The sequence below is a fragment of the Tachypleus tridentatus genome, chromosome 4 (genome assembly GCF_004210375.1).
Source record: "Tachypleus tridentatus isolate NWPU-2018 chromosome 4, ASM421037v1, whole genome shotgun sequence".
Taxonomy (NCBI): domain Eukaryota; kingdom Metazoa; phylum Arthropoda; class Merostomata; order Xiphosura; family Limulidae; genus Tachypleus; species Tachypleus tridentatus.
Genome location: NC_134828.1, coordinates 100,802,658 through 100,827,715, shown reverse-complemented (window position 1 = coordinate 100,827,715; position 25,058 = coordinate 100,802,658). Strand labels below are relative to the sequence as shown.

The window sequence follows — 25,058 nt, the reverse complement described above, 5'->3', positions numbered from 1 at the left end:
TTTTATATGTATAAAGATATCGCATTGTTCTACGACTATATTCAGCATAATCTTTAAACTGATTTCGTTGGTTCTGTTTGATATCCATCAAAGTGAATATATATATATATATATATAGGAGAACGTTAACTATAATGTTATTTACGGGTAAGGAAACCCAAAGCTAATACAACTTTAATTGCATAACTAACTATTGATTACAAAGTACCTGAAGGATACCCATAGAACTAATCAGTTCTTACATATGATTATAACTTTAAGAGCTATGATATTAGTTTTCTGTTTTACTTGTTTCATGGTAAGAATTATATTTAAAGTTGTGTTGCTTTCTTCACGCTTATTATTTTTACTCTAAGCCCCACCCAGTATTCCTACAGACTTAAGACACTAAAATCGGGTTTCACTATCCGTGGTGTGCAGAACACAGATATCCTATTCTGTAGCTTTTTTGCTTACGAACAAACAACTTATTAACGTGCTTGATACAAGACTCACCGGTTTCAGTTCACTGACATCCCAACCTAGGTATTCTGCCACAGACATCATCTGGTTTACTATACAGTCCATCTCCTAAAGTATAGAAAATATTAAGACTGTTTTGATTATATTTATTCATTCTTTCGACATATATGTAGAGAATGTTGCGTTAGAGAGAAAGACATGTCTCAGTCTATAATGTTGTTTCTTAACAGTTCTTTAAAAATATATGCAAAGAATTTTGTGTTAGAGACAATAACATTTCAGTTTAATAAATGACCAATTTACATTGAGTTTGATAATTCCAGTCCCACTATTCGTTGATAAAAGAATAGTCCAAAAGTTGGCGGTAGGTGGTAATAACTAGCTGTCTTTTCTCTAGTCTTACACTACTAAATTAGAGACGGCTAGGGGAGATAGCCATCGTGTAGCTTTGGGCGAAATTCAAAAAACAAACAAACTCACACCATCCACTGATAAACGTTTTCTTAATTGATATAACTGTCAGTAGGGGGTGCTGTTATACTCCTTTGAATAAATAACATGAATATCTTACAAATGTTCAATGTTCAAAGCAATTCGATCATGTGAACCGTTAACAATTTAAAAGTAACTGATATTCTCAACAAGGAAGTATGTCACGCTATTAATTTAAAATTTTGTTTAACTTTAAAAATAATATATTTTATAATTTATCAAAAACAACAATAACATTATAGAAATTTGTTTGTCGCCTTTCCGCTCTCTCCTTCATAATTAAACTTTTCTTTATTTGAATTTTATCAAAGCATATACAAGCTAAGAAACAATACACTAAGATGGAACGTTTAAAAAAATGATTCATTTCTCCGTTTTGTTTAAAAGTGCTGACCAAATTCTATGCCTAAATACAGAACGAAAACCCTTCCTAAACAATTAATAAATAAAAACGTTTACTTTATAATAAACATGGATGACAATCTATTGTGTCTTTTAAAAAAAAAAGATATCATTCAATTTTAAATATAGTGGTCTTCAACAATTTATCATGTCTGATTGATTTCTTCGTCTTGAGATGTTTTTTTTTTAGAAAAGTGTAACAGAACCTAGTACCAACCTTGATCACAATGTTTCTTGTAATCATAGCTTTGCATAGCGTTATGAAAACATAAAATTTTCGGACAACATGGGATCTATTAGTCCATCGCGGCTGTTGCATTTTCTAAACAGAACTATCAATATATTAATTTTAAAAATCTTAAAACAAATTCTTATTATTCATATATTTATCAAGCTTTCACTTGAACTTACTTAAATTTACTGCTTCAAAATACCCAATGGAAATCCATTCAAAAGTAAAACCACAGTGTTATAACAATAAAACTGTCTCCGCTGAAGATGACTCCTATCCTACCAAAATTTATATTTATGTTTCCTAGTCCTATTGTTCTCGCTGTTAAGTATGAAAAAAAGATAATATAACAACACTATCAATTACTTTTACAATCTTAAACACTTCAATCCGATTATCCCTAACTCGTCTTTTTTCAAGAGAAAACAATTTGAAAGATTTCAACCTATCCTCTTTTGACAACCCTTCCAAAGTACCATTGTAGTAACCCTTCTCTGAATCCTTTCCAAGAACTCAATGTATTTCCTAAAGTAATAATCCAAGACTGAAAACAAATACTCCAAATGTAGCCTAACCAGTGAACTATACAATGAAATTACAACCTCTTCAGACTTGTATTCAATATTTCTTTAGATACAAAATAAAATCATATTTGTCCTATTACTAGTAACAACACACTGATTGGATAAATTACGAAACTGATAAACTATTACATTAATATTATTTTCCTTTATGACACTTCTAGAACTAATAATTATAATTGTGATAACCCACATGCTGCATAATAGAAATTTGTCATTGTTGTTATGAAAGAAATAATCAATCTATAGATTTTCCTCAAAAAGTAGTTTCATGTGAAAATCAATAAACGTATACTAATATTGTACAAAGATACCCTATTTAGAAGTACTGTACTCAATAAAACGTCATTATTTCTTAGCATATATTTTGTCTTGTCATAATGTATTAATTTCTTATGACACATATGGTGATGAAAAAACAGAAACAGGTGAACGTTTTCTGAGCAGTCATGCTTTTACTGATATTTTTATCCGTCTATAAAATACTTCCCTTAATAAAAGTCTGTCCTGTTAATTTCATTGAATGTTTATTACGCAGGTATTTACATATGTTTTAGACCAAAATTAAACCTTGTATTCAGATGAAGTTTTGCAGAGGATATTAGTATTTAAGTTTATCTTACACAGGAGAGAGATTTATAGCTGGATTTTAAAGAGGTGAGATTCCAAGATTTCGTTACTAATTAAAATAGTATAGCCAGTTTAAAAATGTCTGCCAAAACGTATACAGACACGGATTACTAACAACTAAAAACACAGTGACACCAGTTTCAGGACTGCGTACATAATAGGCAATATTTAAAGTCGGTTTATTTAACGTTTCATTTATGTAGAACGATAAACATACTGACCAGTTCTTTACATTATTAGTTGGAAGATGCCCAATAATCTTGAGCGATAAACTAGCTGACGTTCATAACACATTCACTAAGAATTACAACCACAACATCCGATAGTTACTATATGCTAAAGAACTATAAAATTACACGTGCTACTTTAATGGCTCATAGTCTACAGCCCTTCAGAAGTGTAATGGTTTATGTTTTTGAGCTAACATTTAGAATCTAAAGCTACTTAGGAGAGTGCTCTGCTGGGAACGATACATTCTATGAAAACTATGGATATTTCGTTTTATGTTTTACGCTAAACTACAAAGCGATTGTCCAGCGTGTCTGAAGAAACGCTACTTTATCACTTCAATGAATTTTAGATTTTGTCTAAACTTTAAACATGTAATAAATCTCTATCTAAAAATCAAGCAACACAAGTATATTGTATTACGATACGCTCGAACCTGTTCCTGTTATATAGGCAAAGTGGTTTTATATGTATCGTAATATTTACGAAATATCGCCATTTTATGAAAGAAGCCGTATTTTAGGAAAAGACTACATACTGAGACAGTTTACGAAAAGCAGTGTTAAAGTAGTTTATGCGGTTAGAAAAACTACACGTTTGTACTTGTTGGTCAACCATTAAAAAAAAGGCATATATGCATATGTATGATTTGTGTGTTTGTATATACATACATAAATTAGAATATTTACTTCTAACAAGCTTGTGATTTCTGCAAATATTTGCGCATATAGAATGTCATTATTACGTAAGCTAACTCCGTAACACCTGTAATAAAGTTCAGAACTAAGCATAGATAAACGACATATGATTGGTTGATTGAGTTGGAATTAATCACAACGCTATACAACGGGCTATCTTTACTCGGTTCACCTCGAGAATCGAAACCCGGCTTTTTTTCGGTGTGAGTCCGCAGACATGCCGCTGTGCTACTGGAGAGGGGGGCAACAAACTATTTTGAAACTTGCATGAAATATCAAAATAAAAAAGCGGCAGACTTGACATGGGTTACGTTTCGTTACTGTATGAATCCTAAATGTCAAATACATTACATGAAATAAGTTATATAAGTTCATGATTTTTATGAATAAACCAGTAGATACATACTCCATGAGGTGATGGTGACTTCTGCTATTTGTTAGTTTTGGTAAACAGATCAGGAACTCTTTAAAGAGACATACATGAAGAGCGAATGTTATAATGTTGCTTCTCTTTATTGGTAATATGATAGCTTAGGAAAGATATGAACTGCTGCGACAATCAATGGGAAAATATACAACATATAAGGATGTCTGTATTGTTTGTTTTTGAATTTCGCGCAAAGCTACACGAGAGCTGTCTGCGCTAGCCGTCCCTAATTTAGCAGTGTAAGACTAGAGGGAAGGCAGCTAGTCATCACCACCCACCGTCAACTCTTAAGTTACTCTTTTACCAACGAATAGTGGGATTGACCGTCACATTATAACGCCCCCACGGCTGAAAGAGCGAGCATGTTTGGTGTGACGGGGATTCGAATCCGCAGCCCTCAGATTACGAGTCGAGTGTCTTAACCACCTGGTCATGCCGGGCTTGGATCTGTGAATCGAAATTATATAAGAAACTGAATAACTTCATTGGACTAGCTATTGGTCAACAGTACAGGCTGAAGAAAAACTCTTTTCTAAACTGCCCACAAAACACAAATATTCACCCATTTATTAATCCTATGATTTTACTTCTTAACTTGTCAAAAACATCAATCAATAACAATATATATCTAGATGAAGAAATGGATCAATTGTGACATATATCTAAGGTTAAAAGGTTAGTGAATCACGATACATATTTCTAGTTACTATATACGTCTAAAACAAAAAAAAATAACCAATCACATATATATTTAAATTTAAAAAATAAATAACTACGTATATATCTAAAATAAAACAGACGAACCACAACACACACATACATATACATGTACATATATAAGATTAACCAATCACGATACATATCTCACTCTCTGGACACGCCTCTTCCTGTAAATTTTTATCATCTTTGAGCTCCTTACAGCACATACTTAACATAGAAAATTTTAACAAATATCACTGAATCAGTTACAATGGTGAATATTTTCTTCCTGATGTTCTCGAGTGACGGTACTTTGCGATATTAAAAAAGTGCAGTTTTAGATTAATGTACATCATTCGCATGAAAGACTATAAAACATTTACTAACTTATCAGAACATGTTGGTGCTATTTTATTTGTACTATCAGGCATATTTTCCTGTTATTGAAAAAGAAAAGCTATTGGCGGCTACGTCTAACATTATCATTTTGACAACACGCGCTACTTTAAAGTTAAAAGTAAATGTTGATCCTATCCTTTTGAACAGAGACTTACATCGGAAGTACAGGTTTCAAAAGGAAAGCATTTTAAAAAGAGACTGGGTCGATACAGAGTTTTAGTTAAGCCTTTTTAAAAGTCAAAACCACATTGAAAAACAAAACTGAATTCGGAGACCAGTTCATTTTAGAACTCTAAAAACGATCTTACTATAAACATTTTCAACTCAGATGAATAAATTACCACGCGCTTAGGAGAGGGATTTTATTTTTTGTTTTTCTAATCGCATAGAGTGGTCACTGACGAAACTAGTTTATCATTATTGAGCAGGAAATTACGTGATTAAAAATATAACTTTTAGACTTTCTTTGTTCAATAGCTCAGAGCAAACCCTATTTCAATCAAATATAGTGGCCGTTAGTGTTTTTATCTGAAAGTTTGTTCCATATCCGAATAGGCAGGATGATGGAAGAAGAGGGAAGCTAATGATAGTCCTCTTAGTTTTATTAGCTTCAAACTTAAAATAAATAACCTAATCATCACAGACATAATTAACCCTCACAGGGTCTGTTGAATATAGTTCCTTTCCTATTTGAGGTGTAATTTATCATTTTGTCTCTATAAACGTCCCGCTTACAGGCGTAGTTTCAAAACAATGATTATATTCTAAATTTGTAACAGGAGGTACAATTCTAGTATGTTTAAATCACGACTTGTTATATTACTCAAGTGGCCACTTTTGAAAAGAAATTTGCGACCAGATTTAGTGTTATAACAAATTTATTTGAGTAAATACCTAAAAATTAAAGTGCAAGACTGTATTATTAAGTTTAATAAATATTATTGTGCAATAAAACATTACATTATAACTGTGGGTGATTTTTAAAAAAAAATGTGTAGCCCAATAAGAGCTTACAGAAAGATAACTGTAAACCAATAGTTTTCTAATTACACTTTGTTTTGGAGGCTAGGCGTTCCTAGCGATTAGTGTGTTCGGACTATGAATTAATTGTTCACGACCCGTTGTCCCAAAATCACACTTCTTTCGTTGAACTAGTGTTAATGAAATCCTAATATTGAGTCAGACAAGAGAAGAGAAATTAACGAGTTATTGGTGGGTGCTGTTAACTAGTTGTAATCTCTCTACTCTAGTCTATAGGTTCAAAACTAAGGTGGACTACAGGTGTATAGTCATATTTGTAACTGTGGGAAACTTCTGAAGCAAATTTTGTTTCTGGTTCTTTGAAAAGCTTTTGGTATTATGGTGTACTTCATCACACCGCATAAGTTTCAACAAACATTCTCAGTTGAAATCTGTATGGTGTTCAATGATGCTTTTAGTGAAGCCTAACCTATTTTAGTCTAGAAATCTAGTATTAATTCTTCATTCTCACTTTCAGTAAGAGTATTGGTTGAAACGTTTAATTCAGCTAATTATCTTCCTTTTGATTTTTTCATTATTAGATTTTTATTATAGTGGTTCAGCGATTAGCTTAAAAATGAGATTTGTAAACTCAAAATTGACACAGCACATATAGTCCATTGTTCCTAACAAGAAACAAGAAACACAAAATAGAAAATGTTTTGCACTGTTAAATTGGTATACATATTTAGAACTAACCTAAACATCTTAAGATATATTATTGGAATTACGGCCGAGAAAGTCGTTAACAGCAAGGTTATCAAACTGATGTAACGATGCCTTCTAATCTTTACAAGTAGAAACGTAAGAAAAGTATATTTACTTAACTAAACTCATTACCAGGTTGTTTAGTTTCCCTCTTAGTAATTAGTTTGCTCTAATTAGAAGTTAATAGAAACAATGCTAACATTGTGATTTTCACTATTTCAGGTTTTCATTGTAACAAACTTCTTCAAAATATTCTTATTCAACTTGTAACAATATATCTTGAAAAACCCCCTTAAATGAATATCATCTTTCAGAAAGATGTTTAGGTCGATGAAAGATGACAATATCTATCTATCTACAATAATGATGAAAAAATGGCAAATCAAATTATTAAAAAGCGTGAAAGATATAAAACGTAAACCAGCATATCTTACACTTCAGAAAAGGTGGTTCTTCTTCAAGCTGTATGGTGAGAGGTAATGACCCTTCATCAACTTAAAATTCTTGTTTATTATTTTATCAATGGTTCCAAGATATACATCCAGTCTCACTATTGTTCATTACATTTAGTCCTATTTATAATATAAATAAATATCATATACGTAAAGGTGTTTGATTCCATGATTTTCAGGTTTGTGATGGTTTTATTACTTTGAATTTTTTAATGTTCTACTGTGATTCCTGTACGTTGAACCAAAAAATTATATGTAGTTTCCTCTACGGCGTACAGGTTTCTTCACAAAACGTCATATGTACATTTACGTGAGTGAATAATTTTAAATAAAATCAGGTTATGTTTTATTTTGCTTAAAATGTTGTCAACCATTGACGATAGATTTCTCCAGACAATCGCGACGTGAAAGTCTTATTAGTCGTTCTAGAACCGAAACATAATAAACCTATTAATAAAAATTTGTGGTAAATGAAATGATAATTTGATCAAAGTAAAATTATTTTCTTCCCTATTTGTAAAACATTCTCACTTGATAGGAAAAAATGAATATTATTTTTGAAGTCTGTGTAGCTGAATTATGAAAAATTCGTTATTAAAACCAAAACAACTTTTCTAAATTCGCAGGTCTGCTTTATTATTATTTGTCGTTTAGTGTTGGTACTCAAACTTTTATGAATCTTTCAAATGACAAACATAAAACAAGTACTTACGTTGTTATCCAGGTAGCCGTTTCCATCAGTGTCGTAGAGACGAAACATAACTGTAAAAAACCAAAACACAGTTTTAATACCACACAACCTGTAATCAAACAAATCAATACACAATTTAATACCACACGACTTGTAATCAAACAAATCAATACACAATTTAATACCACACGACTTGTAATCAAACAAATCAATACACAATTTAATACCACACGACTTGTAATCAAACAAATCAATAGACAATTTAATACAACACGACTTGTAATCAAACAAATCAATACACAATTTAATACCACACGACCTGTAATCAAACAAATCAATACACAATTTAATACCACACGACCTATAATCAAACAAATCAATACACAATTTAATACCACATGTCTTGTAATCAAACAAATCAATACATTGTTTAATACCACACGACCTGTAATCAATCAAATCAATACACAATTTAATACCACACGACCTATAATCAAACAAATCAATACACAATTTAATACCACATCTCTTGTAATCAAACAAATCAATACATTGTTTAATACCACATCGTCTGTAATCAAATAAACCAATACACAGTTTAATACCACATTTTCTGTAATCAAGCAAATCAATACACAGTTTAATATCACATCTTCTGTAATCAAACAAACCAATACACAGTTTAATACCACATCTCCTGCAATCAAACAAACCAATAAACAATTTAATACAACAACTTCTGCGATCAAACAAACTAATACATAGTTTTAATACCACATCACCTACAACCAAACAAACCAATACACAGTTTTAATACCACATTTCCTGCAATCAAACAAATCAATACACAGTTTTCAGCATCTTTTGCAGTCAATGGATTCTTCGTCTCGTTACGTTGTGAAATGTTTAGCTATCTTTGTAACGAATAGTCTGTTTATCTACTCGTTAGTGAAAGTATAATGCTAGTCTTCTATCCGATTTTTCCTGTGGCCGTTATCTCTCTATTTATTTATTTTGTATTCTCCAAGCCTACTGAAATATATTTCTTTCATGTTTCCTCTTATCATTCTTTGTCTGGTGTTTCGATACTTTCGTGGCTCAGATGATGAACCAATCACACACACACACACGTCCCAGAAACAAGAAAACACGTCTTTGAATTTATTTAGTCTAGTAGAAAAATATACAGATTCGGGAAAAATTGCTGTATAGTTCCTATTACAATGCTGATATTAAAGAATCATTACAAAGACAGTTGTTTCATTTATAGCACAGTTTAATTTCTATCATTTACTCCGAAAAAAAACCACCTGTCTTGACACTTTTATCACCCCTATCTACATCAGCTTAATTCAAAATACACAAAGTTTTAGAGTATTTCGTAAATATGCTTTCTTAAAAGAAGAATACAGTCCTCAAATAAAAATAAGTCAATGTAAAACATACTATATTCTTTTTTTGTGTGTACTTTTATAATAAATGCGATATTGATGCTTGAGTATGATGATATTGTATTTCTGATACTTGACAGGTAATAATTTAATTATGTACGACGTATATTAAAAAAAACACTTCTATATTTATTAGATTATTCTATACCGCTAATACGGGATAGATACTGATAAAAAACAACAAAAACTCTCAGTTTAGATATGAAACCCCAAGTGTATGGTAATCAATCATACTGCAGGAGTTCGAAACGAATCCCCTACCTCAGTAATCACACAATTTCGTGAGTGTCACTGAGCTCCACAGCCTTTCATGTACGAGTGTTCCAACATATTTGTTTTTTAACTAACAGAGTTATGAAAATTATTTTCCCATGCGCATTTATCCTTATCAAGCAGTATGTAGTTTGACACAAACTTTTATGACATCATTCTAACAGATGTAGCCCGAGACTTCTATAATTGACAATGGTGGCAAAATAAGAAATAATAAGTACACGAGTCTCGCTGCTTATTTCGACATTTTGCTTATTAGGTTGTTAAGGAATTTTTAATATATACATGTAGACGAATAATTCCCGGATTTATAGAATTTGGTGAAGTTTTCCTTGAGTAAATTTCAAGGCTTAAGCCTTATATATTTTTACACCATTAAATATCAGACCTTTATTAAAAGTAAAGACGAAATAGTCTAATTGGGAAAATTATGACTATTTTAACTGTTAAAGGTACCTGAAATAAATTCTACTCTTAAACTAATTACATTGACTGGGTCTAACTGGGAAGATTATGACTATTTTTAACTTTTAAAATTTACCTGAGATAGTTAAAGGTACCTGAAATAATTTATACTTTTAAACTAATGCCATTGGTTGATTTTAGTCAGAAATATTATGACTATTTCTGACCTTTACAGTCAACTAAAATAATTAATGATTAAAACCTAATCTGATTGGTTGAGTCTATTTGGGAGGATTAAGCTAAATTATAACTGCTTTATTTACCTAATATTGTTTACACTTTAAACCAAGTCTTATTAATTATTTACCTAATATTATTTACACTTTAAACCAAGTCTTATTAATTAAGGCTATTTGGGAGATTGAGAGTGTTATTAACTGTTAAAGGTAACTAATTCATAGTTCAGACTTTATATTTTAAGCTAAAAAAATGTCAAACTCTTTTTGGTTTTGTTTATTTTAGATCAATACTGCGAAAAGTATCGCAAAAAATCGCAAAACACAGACAGAAATCATTATTATTAAATCATCGTCATTGTAAACACAAAGTGTGATTCAAAGATAAATACCCAATATTGTATGATGGTAACCAACGATAATATTACGGAACATTAAAAATTATACCTAATCTTTAAGGACAGTTCTAAAACACAGATGGTATGTATGATGGTAACCAACGATAATATTACGGAACATTAAAAATTATACCTAATCTTTAAGGACAGTTCTAAAACACAGATAAAGATTAAGAGCTATATTATTAATCTATATGCAAAAACGGCTCGTTTGTTGAGAAAATATTTTACCGAAGAAGGTCGAAACGTTGTTCGCTCTTCTATGTAAAATATTTTCTCAACCCAAACGAGCTGTTTTTGCATATAAATTTCTCAACAAGTGGGTTTCTCGACATCACTGATTATATTATTAATCAGTAATTAATACCGATTTGTACAGAAATATAGGTGAAGGAATCGTAAGTTACAAACTTGAATGTATATTATTTTATGTGTTAGAACCTGTGGTTTACTAGCCGATTATAATGAATGCAATTGTTCCAGAATAATGCTAGAAATGTGAAGTATATTCTATATGTATATTTAAAGCCCTTCCCAAATGAAATGTTTTGTAATGCTATGAAAAACCTTTTTTTTCTCTCTCTCTCTTTCGGCCGTTTATAATATTCTATATAATAAACCATTTATATTAAAAAATATCTTACATTCCAGTTTGTCCTCTGGTCTTCCAGCTTCTAACAGTGACAAGTAACAAACAATTTCTTTCAGTTGGACACGGAGGGCATGGATATCCACATGACTACTAGCCTTCCGGAGCGGTTTCAGATCAACTTGTAAAAAACCGGACACGGGGATGAAAAAAGGAAACCATACGTAAAAAAAAAGAATACAAATATGTGAAAAAAATGTATTTAGAAATAATAAACTGGGTGTAGGAGACGGTAGATATTAACAACAAACATTTTGGGAATACAAAATCAGATGAAGGAAAAAATAAAATGTATAATAAATTAGAGACGTTCTTGAGAGGAGACAAGAAAATTGAGAAAAGAAAAGAAACAAATTTATAATACATCATAAAATTCCTGAATATCGGAGACGAGGCACAAAAAGTGGAAGAAAGGAGTTTCATATCAAACACATTAATGGAAATAAATAATGAAAAAAATACAATATAAATCATAAACTTTATTGGAATTAGAAATCAGTTATATATAATAGGTAATCCTTAAAAATAGAAACAACAAACACAAAATAGGTTAAAAATATGTAGTATATAAAAAATAGTTGTAAATAAAAAAATGAAAATATTAACGACGTAAAAACATGGTCGTGGAAAATGAGAAAATTACACATGTGAAAAAATATTCTTGAAAATTAGAAATCATGTTCGAGAGAGAATATAACAACAGTAATAAATCATTTTAAAGACCAGGAATAGGTTATCGAGAAAATACGTGTCTTCACAAACCAAAACAAATGCAAAAAAATAGCAACAAAATGCAGTTGATAATTTATAATTTTCCAGAAGTTTGCCTGTTAAACATAAAAATAAGTATCTTTAGTTTTAAAACTATAATTTAGAAGTAGTAATACTATTAATTTTAGGAAAGTATGTTTTTAATGAATGGGTTTTGAAGAGTGGACCCAATCCTAATAGCAGGAAATATTGAAGTTATATAAGAACCTATTTTTCGAAAGTACTTAAGTCAATGGTGTTTGCATGTACTTGCCAGAGTTACAGATACGTAATCGATTAGAAACAAAATTGGAAATACTTAATCAAATACAAGAATCAGAAAGTAACAAGCTGAACACCGAAACAGAAATTTCAAAAAAATGCAATAAGGTATGCAAAGAAAGAATTTTTAATAAATTATATTTACAGACAAAGAAAGATAAAATTTGCGAGTACGACGAACACACAGACACACTAATAAACAAGACAAAAAAAAAGAGAGAAAATATGTAGTAAATGGTTTTGAGAACAAGAAATTTAATACATAAACTGTATCCTCTAGAGAACAGGAATTAAAGTATAAAGATATGTAAAGTTAAAAAATAAACACGTATAGAATAGTATTTACAATGAAACTTCAAACACATTGAAGAAATAAAGTGGATAAAGTAATGTACAAACTACAGAAAATAGAAATCAAGAATAAAATGGGAATAAAGTAGCTAAAGTAATGTACAAACTAAAAAAAATAGAAATCAAGAATAAAATGGGAATAAAGTAGATAAAGTAATGTACAAACTACAGAAAATAGAAACCAAGAATAAAATGGGAATAAAGTGGATAAAGTAATGTACATCTAAAGAAAATAGAAATCAAGAATAAGATGGAAATAAAGTGGATAAAGTAATGTACAAACTAAAGAAAATAGAAATCAAGAATAAAATGGGAATACAGTAGATAAAGTAATGTACAAACTAAAGAAAATAGAAATCAATAATAAAATGGAAATAAAGTAGATAAAGTAATGTACAAACTATAGAAAATAGAAATAAAAAATAAGATGGGAATAAAGTGGATAAAGTAGTGTACAAACTACAAAAAATAGAAATCAAGAATAAAATGGGAATAAAATTGATAAAGTAATGTACAAACTATAAAAAATAGAAACCAAGAATAAAATGGAAATAAAGTTAGTAAAGTAATGTAAAAATTACAGAAAATAGAAATCAAGAATAAAATGGGAAGAAAGTTGTTGAAACAATGTACAAACTACACCAAACAAAAATCAAGAATAAGATGGAAATAAAGTGGATAAAGTAATGTACAAACTAAAGAAAATAGAAATCAAGAATAAAATGGAAATAAAGTTGTTGAAACAATGTACAAACTACACCAAACAGAAATCAAGAATAAGACGGAAATAAAGTTGGTAAAGTAATGTAAAAACCACAGCAAACAGAAATCAAGATTAGGATGGAAATAAAGTTGGTAAAGTAATGTCAAAACGACAGCAAACAAAAATCAAGAATAGGATGGAAATAAAGTTGATAAAGTAATGTACAAACTACATAAAATAGAAATCTAGAATAAGAAAGGGAATAAAGTTGGTAGAGTAATCACAAACTGTAGAAAATAATCAAGTATAAAATGGAAATAAAGTTGTTGCAACAATGTACAAACTACACCAAACAAAAATCAAGAATAAGATGGAAATAAAGTTGGTAAAGTAATGTACAAACTACAGAAAATAGAAATTAAGAATAAGATGGAAATAAAGTGGATAAAGTAATGTACAAACTACAGAAAATAAAAATTAAGAATAAGATGGAAATAAAGTGGATAAAGTAATGTACAAACTGCAGAAAATAGAAATCAAGAATAAGATGGGAATGAAATCGTAATATCACATAACTCACGGCTGGAATTAATAAGAAAACGATAATGTACAAAGAAGTAGTACAAATTCATAGTACACCGCGATAGCGTTTTGTTTTAACAATAAAGATGAAGAAGAGAAAGCAGTTATCAAACTATATAGAAAAATACCGAATACAATGATGAATGAGTGAACACTGTAAGATAGATGAGCAAACATAATGTACAATACGAGATGGAATGGCCAATGTGGGGTTATATATTAAACAGTACAGCGTATTGAGACTTATTACCTCACGTCTAAGTTATTATATTCTAAACGTGATTCGTATGCAAATTAAAACTTTATTTTAAATAAAGTACAGAAGAATTTTCGAACTTCTCAGGTTAACAAAGAAAGTTTCCAACTTACGAGTTGCTCTGGACACGTGTCTCAGAAACGACAGTGTCAATGGGTTCGATATTGTAGGGCGTTACATTTAGATGTTAGGTTATTAAATAATATAGGTATAAAGATGTTCCTTTTATTGGTTTAACTTTGGTTTGAATTTGTGTATAAGTAGGTCTTCTTTGATTTTGTGCTTTTGTACTTGTTTCTTTACTTAGTATGTTGGTGTTTTCTATGATTATGTTGTGCTTATTTCATTTACAGTGTTCAAAAACGTGTGAAGGTGTTTTTTGTGTGTGTATGCTCTTTAAAGCTGGTTTCCATTTTCTGTTGTAACGCCGCTTACAGTTTCGCACCCGTTCACACTCTGGTTCCTAAAACATGTGCCCAGCAACGGTCAGTTGTTAACCTAAAGATGAACTAAGAAACTCTAAATATTGTTCTGTGCTTTATTTTAATTAGGGTTTTAATACCCATACCCGCTGTCTTTAGAATACATTTTTATTTCAAGCGGCCTTTAGAATACATATTTAGTTCAAGCAGACCTTAGAATATATTTTTAATTCAAGCCCTCTTTAGAATACATATTTAGTTCAAGCAGACTTCAGAATACATTTTTAATTCAAGCCGTCTTTAGAATACATTTTTAATTCAAGCCGTCTTTAGAATACATATTTAGTTCAAACAGACCTTAGAATACATTTTCACTTCAAGCCGTCTTTAGAATACATTTTTATTTCAAGCCGTCTTTAGAATATATTTTTAGTTCAAGCCATCTTTAGAATACTTTTTTATTTCAAGTTATCTTTAGAATAGATTTTTATTTCAAGTTATCTTTAGAATACATTTTCACTTCAAGCCGTCTTTAGAATCCTTTTTTTTTTCAAGCCGTCTTTAAAATACATATTTAGTTCAAGCAGACTTCAAAATACATTTTTAGTTCAAGCCGTCTTTAAAATACATTTTTAACTCAAGCCGTCTTTAAAATACATCTTTAATTCAAGTCGTCTTTAGTATACATTTTTAATTCAAGTCGTCTTTAGTATACATATTTAGTTCAAGTCCTCTTTAGTATACATTTTTAATTCAAGTCGTCTTTAGTATACATTTTTAGTTCAAGTCGTCTTTAGTATACATTTTTAATTCAAGTCGTCTTTAGTATACATATTTATTTTAAGCCGTCTTTAGTATACATATTTAATTCAAGTCATCTTTACTATACATATTTAGTTCAAGTCGTCTTTAGTAAACATTTTTAATTCAAGTCGTCTTTAGTCTACATATTTAATTAAAGTCGTCTTTAGTATACATATTTAGTTCAAGTCGTCTTTAGTATACATTTTTAATTCAAGCCGTCCATATTATACATTTTTAATTCAAGTCGTCTTTAGTATACATTTTTAATTCAAGTCGTCTTTAGTATACATATTTAATTCAAGTCCTCTTTAGTATACATTTTTAATTCAAGTCGTCTTTAGTATACATTTTTAATTCAAGTCGTCTTTAGTATACATTTTTAATTCAAGTCGTCTTTAGTATACATTTTTATTTTAAGCCGTCTTTAGTATACATTTTTATTTTAAGCCGTCTTTAGTATACATATTTAGTTCAAGTCGTCTTTAGTATACATTTTTAGTTCGAGTCGTCTTTAGTATACATTTTTAATTCAAGTCGTCTTTAGTATACATTTTTAATTCAAGTCGTCTTTAGTATACATATTTAGTTCAAGTCGTCTTTAGTATACATTTTTAATTCAAGTCGTCTTTAGTATACATTTTTAGTTCAACTCGTCTTTAGTATACATTTTTAATTCAAGTCGTCTTTAGTATACATTTTTAATTCAAGTCGTCTTTAGTATACATTTTTATTTTAAGCCGTCTTTAGTATACATATTTAGTTCAAGTCGTCTTTAGTATACATTTTTAATTCAAGTCGTCTTTAGTATACATTTTTATTTTAAGCCGTCTTTAGTATACATTTTTATTTTAAGCCCTCTTTAGTATACATATTTAGTTCAAGTCGTCTTTAGTATACATTTTTAGTTCGAGTCGTCTTTAGTATACATTTTTAATTCAAGTCGTCTTTAGTATACATTTTTAATTCAAGTCGTCTTTAGTATACATATTTAGTTCAAGTCGTCTTTAGTATACATTTTTAATTCATATCGTCTTTAGTATACATTTTTAATTCAAGTCGTCTTTAGTATACATATTTAGTTCAAGTCCTCTTTAGTATACATTTTAATTCAAGTCGTCTTTAGTATACATTTTAGTTCAAGTCGTCTTTAGTATACATTTTTAATTCAAGTCGTCTTTAGTATACATTTTTAATTCAAGTCGTCTTTAGTATACATTTTTATTTTAAGCCGTTTTAGTATACATATTTAGTTCAAGTCGTCTTTAGTATACATTTTAAATTCAAGTCGTCTTTAGTATACATTTTTAATTCAAGTCGTCTTTAGTATACATTTTTAGTTCAAGTCGTCTTTAGTATACATTTTTAATTCAAGTCGTCTTTAGTATACATTTTTAATTCAAGTCGTCTTTAGTATACATATTTAGTTCAAGTCGTCTTTAGTATACAGTTTTAGTTCAAGTCGTCTTTAGTATACATTTTTAATTCAAGTCGTCTTTAGTATACATATTTATTTTAAGCCGTCTTTAGTATACATATTTAATTCAAGTCATCTTTACTATACATATTTATTTCAAGTCGTCTTTAGTATACATTTTTAATTCAAGTCGTCTTTAGTATACATATTTAATTAAAGTCGTCTTTAGTATACATATTTAGTTCAAGTCGTCTTTAGTATACATTTTTAATTCAAGTCGTCTATATTATACATTTTTAATTCAAGTCGTCTTTAGTATACATTTTTATTTTAAGCCGTCTTTAGTATACATTTTTAATTCAAGTCGTCTTTAGTATACATATTTATTTTAAGCCGTCTTTAGTATACATATTTAATTCAAGTCATCTTTACTATACATATTTAGTTCAAGTCGTCTTTAGTATACATTTTTAATTCAAGTCGTCTTTAGTATACATATTTAATTAAAGTCGTCTTTAGTATACATATTTAGTTCAAGTCGTCTTTAGTATACATTTTTAATTCAAGTCGTCTATATTATACATTTTTAATTCAAGTCGTCTTTAGTATACATATTTAATTCAAGTCCTCTTTAGTATACATTTTTAATTCAAGTCGTCTTTAGTATACATTTTTAGTTCAAGTCGTCTTTAGTATACATTTTTAGTTCAAGTCGTCTTTAGTATACATTTTTAATTCAAGTCGTCTTTAGTATACATTTTTAATTCAAGTCGTCTTTAGTATACATTTTTATTTTAAGCCGTCTTTAGTATACATATTTAGTTCAAGTCGTCTTTAGTATACATTTTAAATTCAAGTCGTCTTTAGTATACATTTTTAATTCAAGTCGTCTTTAGTATACATTTTTAGTTCAAGTCGTCTTTAGTATACATTTTTAATTCAAGTCGTCTTTAGTATACATTTTTAATTCAAGTCGTCTTTAGTATACATATTTAGTTCAAGTCGTCTTTAGTATACATTTTTAGTTCAAGTCGTCTTTAGTATACATTTTTAATTCAAGTCGTCTTTAGTATACATATTTATTTTAAGCCGTCTTTAGTATACATATTTAATTCAAGTCATCTTTAGTATACATATTTAGTTCAAGTCGTCTTTAGTATACATTTTTAATTCAAGTCGTCTTTAGTATACATATTTAATTAAAATCGTCTTTAGTATACATATTTAGTTCAAGTCGTCTTTAGTATACATTTTTAATTCAAGTCGTCTATATTATACATTTTTAATTCAAGTCGTCTTTAGTATACATTTTTAATTCAAGTCGTCTTTAGTATACATATTTAATTCAAGTCGTCTTTAGTATACATTTTTAATTCAAGTCGTCTTTAGTATACATATTTAATTAAAGTCGTCTTTCGTATACATTTTTAATTCAAGTCGTCTTTAGTATACATATTTATTTTAAGCCGTCTTTAGTATACATTTTTAATTCAAGTCGTCTTTAGTATACATTTTTAATTAAAGTCGTCTTTAGTATACATATTTATTTTAAGCCGTCTTTAGTATACATTTTTAGTTCAAGTCGTCTTTAGTATACATTTTTAGTTCAAGTCGTCTTTAGTATAGATTTTTAATTCAAGTCGTCTTTAGTATACATTTTTAATTAAAGTCGTCTTTAGTATACATATTTATTTTAAGCCGTCTTTAGTATACATTTTTAATTCAACTCGTCTTTAGTATACATATTTAATTCAAGTCGTCTTTAGTATACATATTTAATTCAAGTCGTCTTTAGTATACATATTTAATTAAAGTCGTCTTTAGTATACATTTTTAGTTCAAGTCGTCTTTAGTATACATTTTTAATTCAAGTCGTCTTTAGTATACATTTTTAATTAAAGTCGTCTTTAGTATACATATTTATTTTAAGCCGTCTTTAGTATACATTTTTAATTCAAGTCGTCTTTAGTATACATATTTAATTCAACTCGTCTTTAGTATACATATTTAATTCAAGTCGTCTTTAGTATACATTTTTAATTCAACTCGTCTTTAGTATACATATTTAATTAAAGTCGTCTTTAGTATACATATTTAGTTCAAGTCGATTTCTCGTCATCATTAATTTTCTATCTACTTCTGCTGGTAATGTTTCTTCTCCAACGTCACAATTAATTTTTTTATTGTTTTAGTATTTTGAACACAATAGTTTCTGGACTTACATTATTTTAATCGACTTTTGGTGTTTCTTTTATCTGTATAACTCAGTCTGCTAATTTTTTGTGAGATTAGTTATAACTATGAGTTTATTATAAACCGTTCTTAGATATAGATCATTTTGGTTCTATGTTGTCTTCAATGTGTTTAATTTTCCAATAATTTAGGTTCGGAAAATCAATGTGAGAAAAAGAGAGAGAGAAAACAAGATTCGTATTTTGGAGTGAAAGTTAAATGTACATAGTGAACATATAAGTCAAGATCAGAATATACATAATGAACATATAAGTCAAGATCAGAATATACGTAGTGAACATGTAAGTCAAGATCAGAATATGCATAGTGAACATATAAGTCAAGATCAGAATATACGTAATGAACATATAAGTCAAGATCAGAATATGCATAGTGGACATATGAGTCAAGATCAGAATATACATAGTGAACATATAAGTGAAGATCAGAATATACGTAGTGAACATGTAAGTCAAGATCAGAATATGCAGAGTGAACATATGAGTCAAGATCAGAATATACATAGTGAGCATATAAGTCTAGATCAGAATATACATAGTGAACCTTTGAGTCAAGATCAGAATATACATAGTGAACATATAAGTCAAGATCAGAATATACATAGTGAACATATGAGTCAAGATCAGAATATGCATAGTGAACATATAAGCCAAGATCAGAATATGCATAGTGAACATATGAGTCAAGATCAGAATATACATAGTGAACATATAAGTCTAGATCAGAATATACGTAGTGAACATATAAGTCAAGATCAGAATATACATAGTGAACATATGAGTCAAGATCAGAATAGTGGTAGGAAAGCGATCGGATGAATCTATTTTACTGAAGAAATAGTAGGAAGTGTTACATGTAACAAGATAGAAAATTTCCAGACTCTAGTTTGTTTGTTTCTTGTTAAACATTAATCTACACAATAGGCTATCTGTGATGTGCCCTTGGTGAGTATCTAAACTTGATTTTTGGAGTTAAGCTATAAGCTTTCAGTTTTTGTCACTGAGCCTCTAGAGTGATAAGTCTGCGGACTTACAACGCTAGCAACCGGGTTTCAATACTCGTGGTGGGCAAAACGTAGATAGCCCATTGTGTAGCTTTGTGCTTAATTACAAACAAGCAAACTCAGTTAATAAATTTGAATAACCACACTAAACAATTCAAACTCGACAGCCAACCTCAACCAGGAGTTAAAAGATAACATCACAATATTTACAAATTTAAGCATCGTTCCTTCTCGAAGACTAAGTAGCAAAGATGCAAGTATATAGAACTAAACAGTCTCTTTTTGTATGCCAAGCACCTCGTACGATTGTTACTGGAAACAAAACATCTTATGAACAACTCAGTTTAAAATAAATACCTTCACAAAGAGACACGAGATCAAATGTAGGTATTAATAGAAACCGAGTAGGCTTGAAACATCACTTGACACTGAAGGTAAATATTTTTGCACTTACAAACAAAACTTGAAACGATAATATTACAAAGTGCATAAAATGGAGCTGTATTAATACAATTTTAAGGAATTCGTAGAAAATAATTCACAAGGAAGGAGGCTCAGCTTCTAAAATTCGCAGATTAAAGAATTATAACTTCACCTAGAAAAGATTGGATAATCTAATAACAACTCTTATAAATTAGTGTTTGGTTTCAAATTTAAGTCCAATCAGTCTGAAATTATTGTAAATGTTACAGTATAGAATAGTCACTCTCTAAACAGATGTGTTTAGTCATACAGGCTGTTATTCTAATATGACAGTAACTGCTAATTTGTGTAAAACAAATGAGTATTAAAAGAATAAATAGAATAAACTAGCAAATAAAAGAAACCAGTTTTATTTTGCAATTGTATTTTTTGTCTTCTGGATTATTTTTCGTAGAGTAAACAGACACATCTCATTTAAAAGTTTATTTGTACCTATTTCTTAGTTACTTTGAGAAATATAATAATTATAATAAGTACCTACATGAATATCCCGTTATTCAGCAGACTTGTCCCATAACTTTCAGGACAAACAGTTTTACATGACCAAACAACAAGGTTGATAGAGTTGATAAGAAGGATAAAATTTTTGTTCCATGATAATGAAATATATTAACGTAGAATTTCCTGTTTTCTGTTTAAGTGTGTACTGTCTTTTATTCATAGTCTTGCGTTCAAATTTCGCTTTTTTTAAGAAAATGGCAATTTTTGCAACATGGAAAACCAAAGGACTTACAACCAAGGAGAATAATTCATCACTGGAAGAAGACAGTTGTTGAGTCGAGAATGATTGTTAAAGAGTTTGAATGAAGCATAAAAAAGAGAGTATAGTAAAACTGATCACTCCTCCAATAATCAATAGTGCATCATAGAAAGGTCCATGAAATGGTTTGATCAGTTTGTTCACAGATGAGATAGTAAAGTGCTTGATCTCAAGTTCAGATGGTCTGGCCCATGAGTCCTAGAACATTTGAAAAAGGCACATCTTTGTAGCTATAAAGAACTTATTGCCAAGTTACTGAAAATTTGGCCCAGAGTCTACTTGGCAAAGTTCAAGGCTTGGAACAGGATTTCAACAAAAAGCTTGGCAATCTATGCAGATGATTTGCACCATTAGCATGGTAAGAATTATCTTGCATATGCTTTAATGGATCATGAAAATACCCTCCTGACAAGTTTGTGAAATAACTACCCGCGAAAATAATGAAGCACCACCTAAATGAAAGAGACCTAACCATTACTGAGGTAGTTTCTGTGGTGATGTGATATGAAACGGTAACTCTAAATCAATCAAAAGATGTAAGAAGAAACTTTCAATCGTTTTTACCTTGTCAAAACAAGTTCAAGCCGAGCTCAGGTTTAACTAACTTCTCTTCCCTGTACTAACACTGTAATGTAATCACAATGGTATCCAGTATTTCAACATAGCTGTTACAGACCTTCCATGGTTTACATGTCACAACCTTTGATGATGATGCCTCCCCCAAGATGTCTTTCTGAAAGGCAGGATCAAAACATTTGGTTACTCCAAATGAACTTTCCATACGTTGCTATACTTGCAGAATAGACAAGTTTTGACTGATGAGACAGCCTATGAAGAACATTACCTGATGAACAATGTCACTATAGTTCTAGGAAACTAATGAATTTTAAGCAAATCCTGGACATTTTATTGTAATACAATGAATAACTTATGCAAGAAGATTTAGTTATTAGCCCAGTTAATTCATGGTTTCGTGGGCCTTGGCAAGTACTTGCCAGAGTACGAAAGCAAAAGATGACATTCCTGTTGATACAGGAACAGCCAGAACAATAATAGGTTTCTAGACATAGTAGACACTTTGATAAAACACCCACTGGTAAAAGAGGATAAATAAGACATAGTAGTGACATAGTCATATAGTAGGATATTTTACTAGTAGATGGATATCGCAATTAAAGTTGAATGACCTTCAAAAAGAGCGAATTAATGATCCAAGTCTGCTATGGATGTTCTTAGAGTGCACATACCTTATGGCACTTGTACAAGCAGTTATTTGTTATTTGAGCAGAAGGTGAGAACAAAAGAGATGAGAGTACTCGTCTATTCATCCAGAATGATACAGACTTAGAAGCACTAAAACTAAAGTGGAGAGAAGATTCTGATAGTTGGTTAAACCACCAATGATGACCATTCAGTTAAGGTGGGTGGGATTAAATGTACTGATCACACAGCTTGAGTTGTCATGCGGATGAGAGATGAATAACTGAAAAGAAGTAGCCTTCATTGCTTTCTGAGTTATCGAATGGTATTGTAAAGTACAATGTGTGAAGTGCATTTTATGAATACCAGTCAATTATGAAACAGATGGAATGACTATTTGGTGAAGAAATCGACAATTCTAAGGAAATAGACTTTCTTAATTTTTGAGCTAATGGTTGTATTTTATGATATGATGCATATTGGTTGTACTGTATGATATGATACGATACTGTATTAGCATCAAGTGATGACTCAAGGTTGGAGGTTTTGTTGATCATATCATTAACTGAACCGAAATGGTGTTGGAACTCTTACCTTCTAAGAAACCTAGAATAATGGACAACAGCAACTTGATTTACATAATCTAAGGACAACTAGTGTCAACAGATATAATGTCTGGTATGTCTATGGTTTGTACAACTGAAAATGATAACAAGGAGTTTAACAATTCCATTGAAAGTGTGCTTTCAATCCCTCCTTCTAAACTAGTGAGATATTTACTGAGAATAAATGTTTTATGGCATTTCGCGAGAAACACTCAACCATTCCTTGGAAAATGCCAAATTATCTTTACATATTATTTCCCAATACATTTAAATAATATACAACTTTTTCACATGCAGTGATGTAATTCCGCTTCCTCTGAGTTTATATAAATATATATGCTGTACTAATAGCATAAAGTTTAGTACTAACTTATAAGCATTTTATACAAAAAAAAAACTCTTAGTTTGACTGAATTATACTATGTATATTTATTTTATGGTGCTTGAAAAATGAAACATGTTTAGTTTCATATTTCACAGATGGCAGCACATTACTGTAGAGCAGCCATCCATATTTCAAGGTGCTATGTGTGTTGAAGTGAATAGACATTAACAAGTTCCATTATTAATGTTACATAATAGAAATAGCTCAATCACACAAATTGCCCATATAAATAAAAATAGGGTATTTATCTTTTGTGATTATTTTATGACATGAAGTTAACTGTAAGGTTTTATTTAAAGCATTGAGCACCTAATATTTTCAACAATACTTGTGGTAAAATATTTTATTTTTTTTACATTAACATTTGACAGGTCAATGAATGTTTTGGACGTATAATTGTATAGGAAAGTTTTACACTACTTCTGAGAGAAAATACAGTTTTACCTGGTATATTTTACTGAAAGCACTGTAAGCTTTTTAGATTGGATCATACTGAACTAATTACGAGTGGGTGGAATTATTAACATATTAAATTCACAGGTAATATCTTGAACTTCGCATCAAATGTAAAAGTTGGTGTACCTAGTATTTTATGTGTCATGGTTGAATATTTTCAATGGCGGAGATTGGAATAGTTAGTAAGTACACAGTTTTCTAAATGTTTTGTTAACAATACTTCAATAAAAGGTGCGTTTAAGATACATTAAGATACAGGCTGCAGGTTTACTTGTGGGGTTTGAACGCAACGCTCATGAAAGTTGCACCTAACTAGTACTAAACTTGTATCTCGATGAAAGATGCATAGGTTTGCTTTTTAAAGTTAAGCACAAAGCTGAACAATGGACTATGTGTGTTCTTTATACCACAATTATCGAAACGCGGTTTCGAGCGGTGTAAATCCGTAGACATACCGCTGTGCCATTAAGGGGTGGACAACTTACAAATGAGACATAACAAAGGCTTTGACGAATATCTCTTAACCCATAAGCTCATGTATATGAAAAACAGTCATATATTATCTTCATTATTTGTTTACTTATTGGAACTAAGCAATGTTTACATAATATCCAAATGATAATTGAGAGAATGAGTAGGATTTGAATGGTAATCTATGTTCGCTGTTGCCACCACAAAGTTTGAAAATCAACTTGATAGCTGTAACTTGTAGGAATTGTAACGAGGCAACAGGGCAATAAGTACTAGGTATTAGTTAAGCAAATGTGTTATGAAGCTTTCGGGCCTAGAGTTCACAGATGCTATGGACACATCTTC

At 30.1% G+C, this 25,058-nt stretch overlaps 1 protein-coding gene across 2 annotated transcripts in view; it reads right to left on the bottom strand.

The window, feature by feature from the left end:
• Positions 1 to 25,058, bottom strand: part of LOC143249771 (diacylglycerol kinase beta-like) — a 243,099-nt gene that overhangs the window by 44,273 nt on the left and 173,768 nt on the right. For both annotated transcript variants that reach the window (XM_076500158.1, XM_076500159.1), the window contains exons 7-9: positions 11,529 to 11,654; positions 8,143 to 8,192; positions 496 to 570 (exon numbers count right to left, since the gene is read on the bottom strand). In XM_076500158.1, coding sequence (XP_076356273.1) covers positions 496 to 570; positions 8,143 to 8,192; positions 11,529 to 11,654 — 251 coding nt within the window. The remainder of the gene's footprint in view (positions 1 to 495; positions 571 to 8,142; positions 8,193 to 11,528; positions 11,655 to 25,058) is intronic.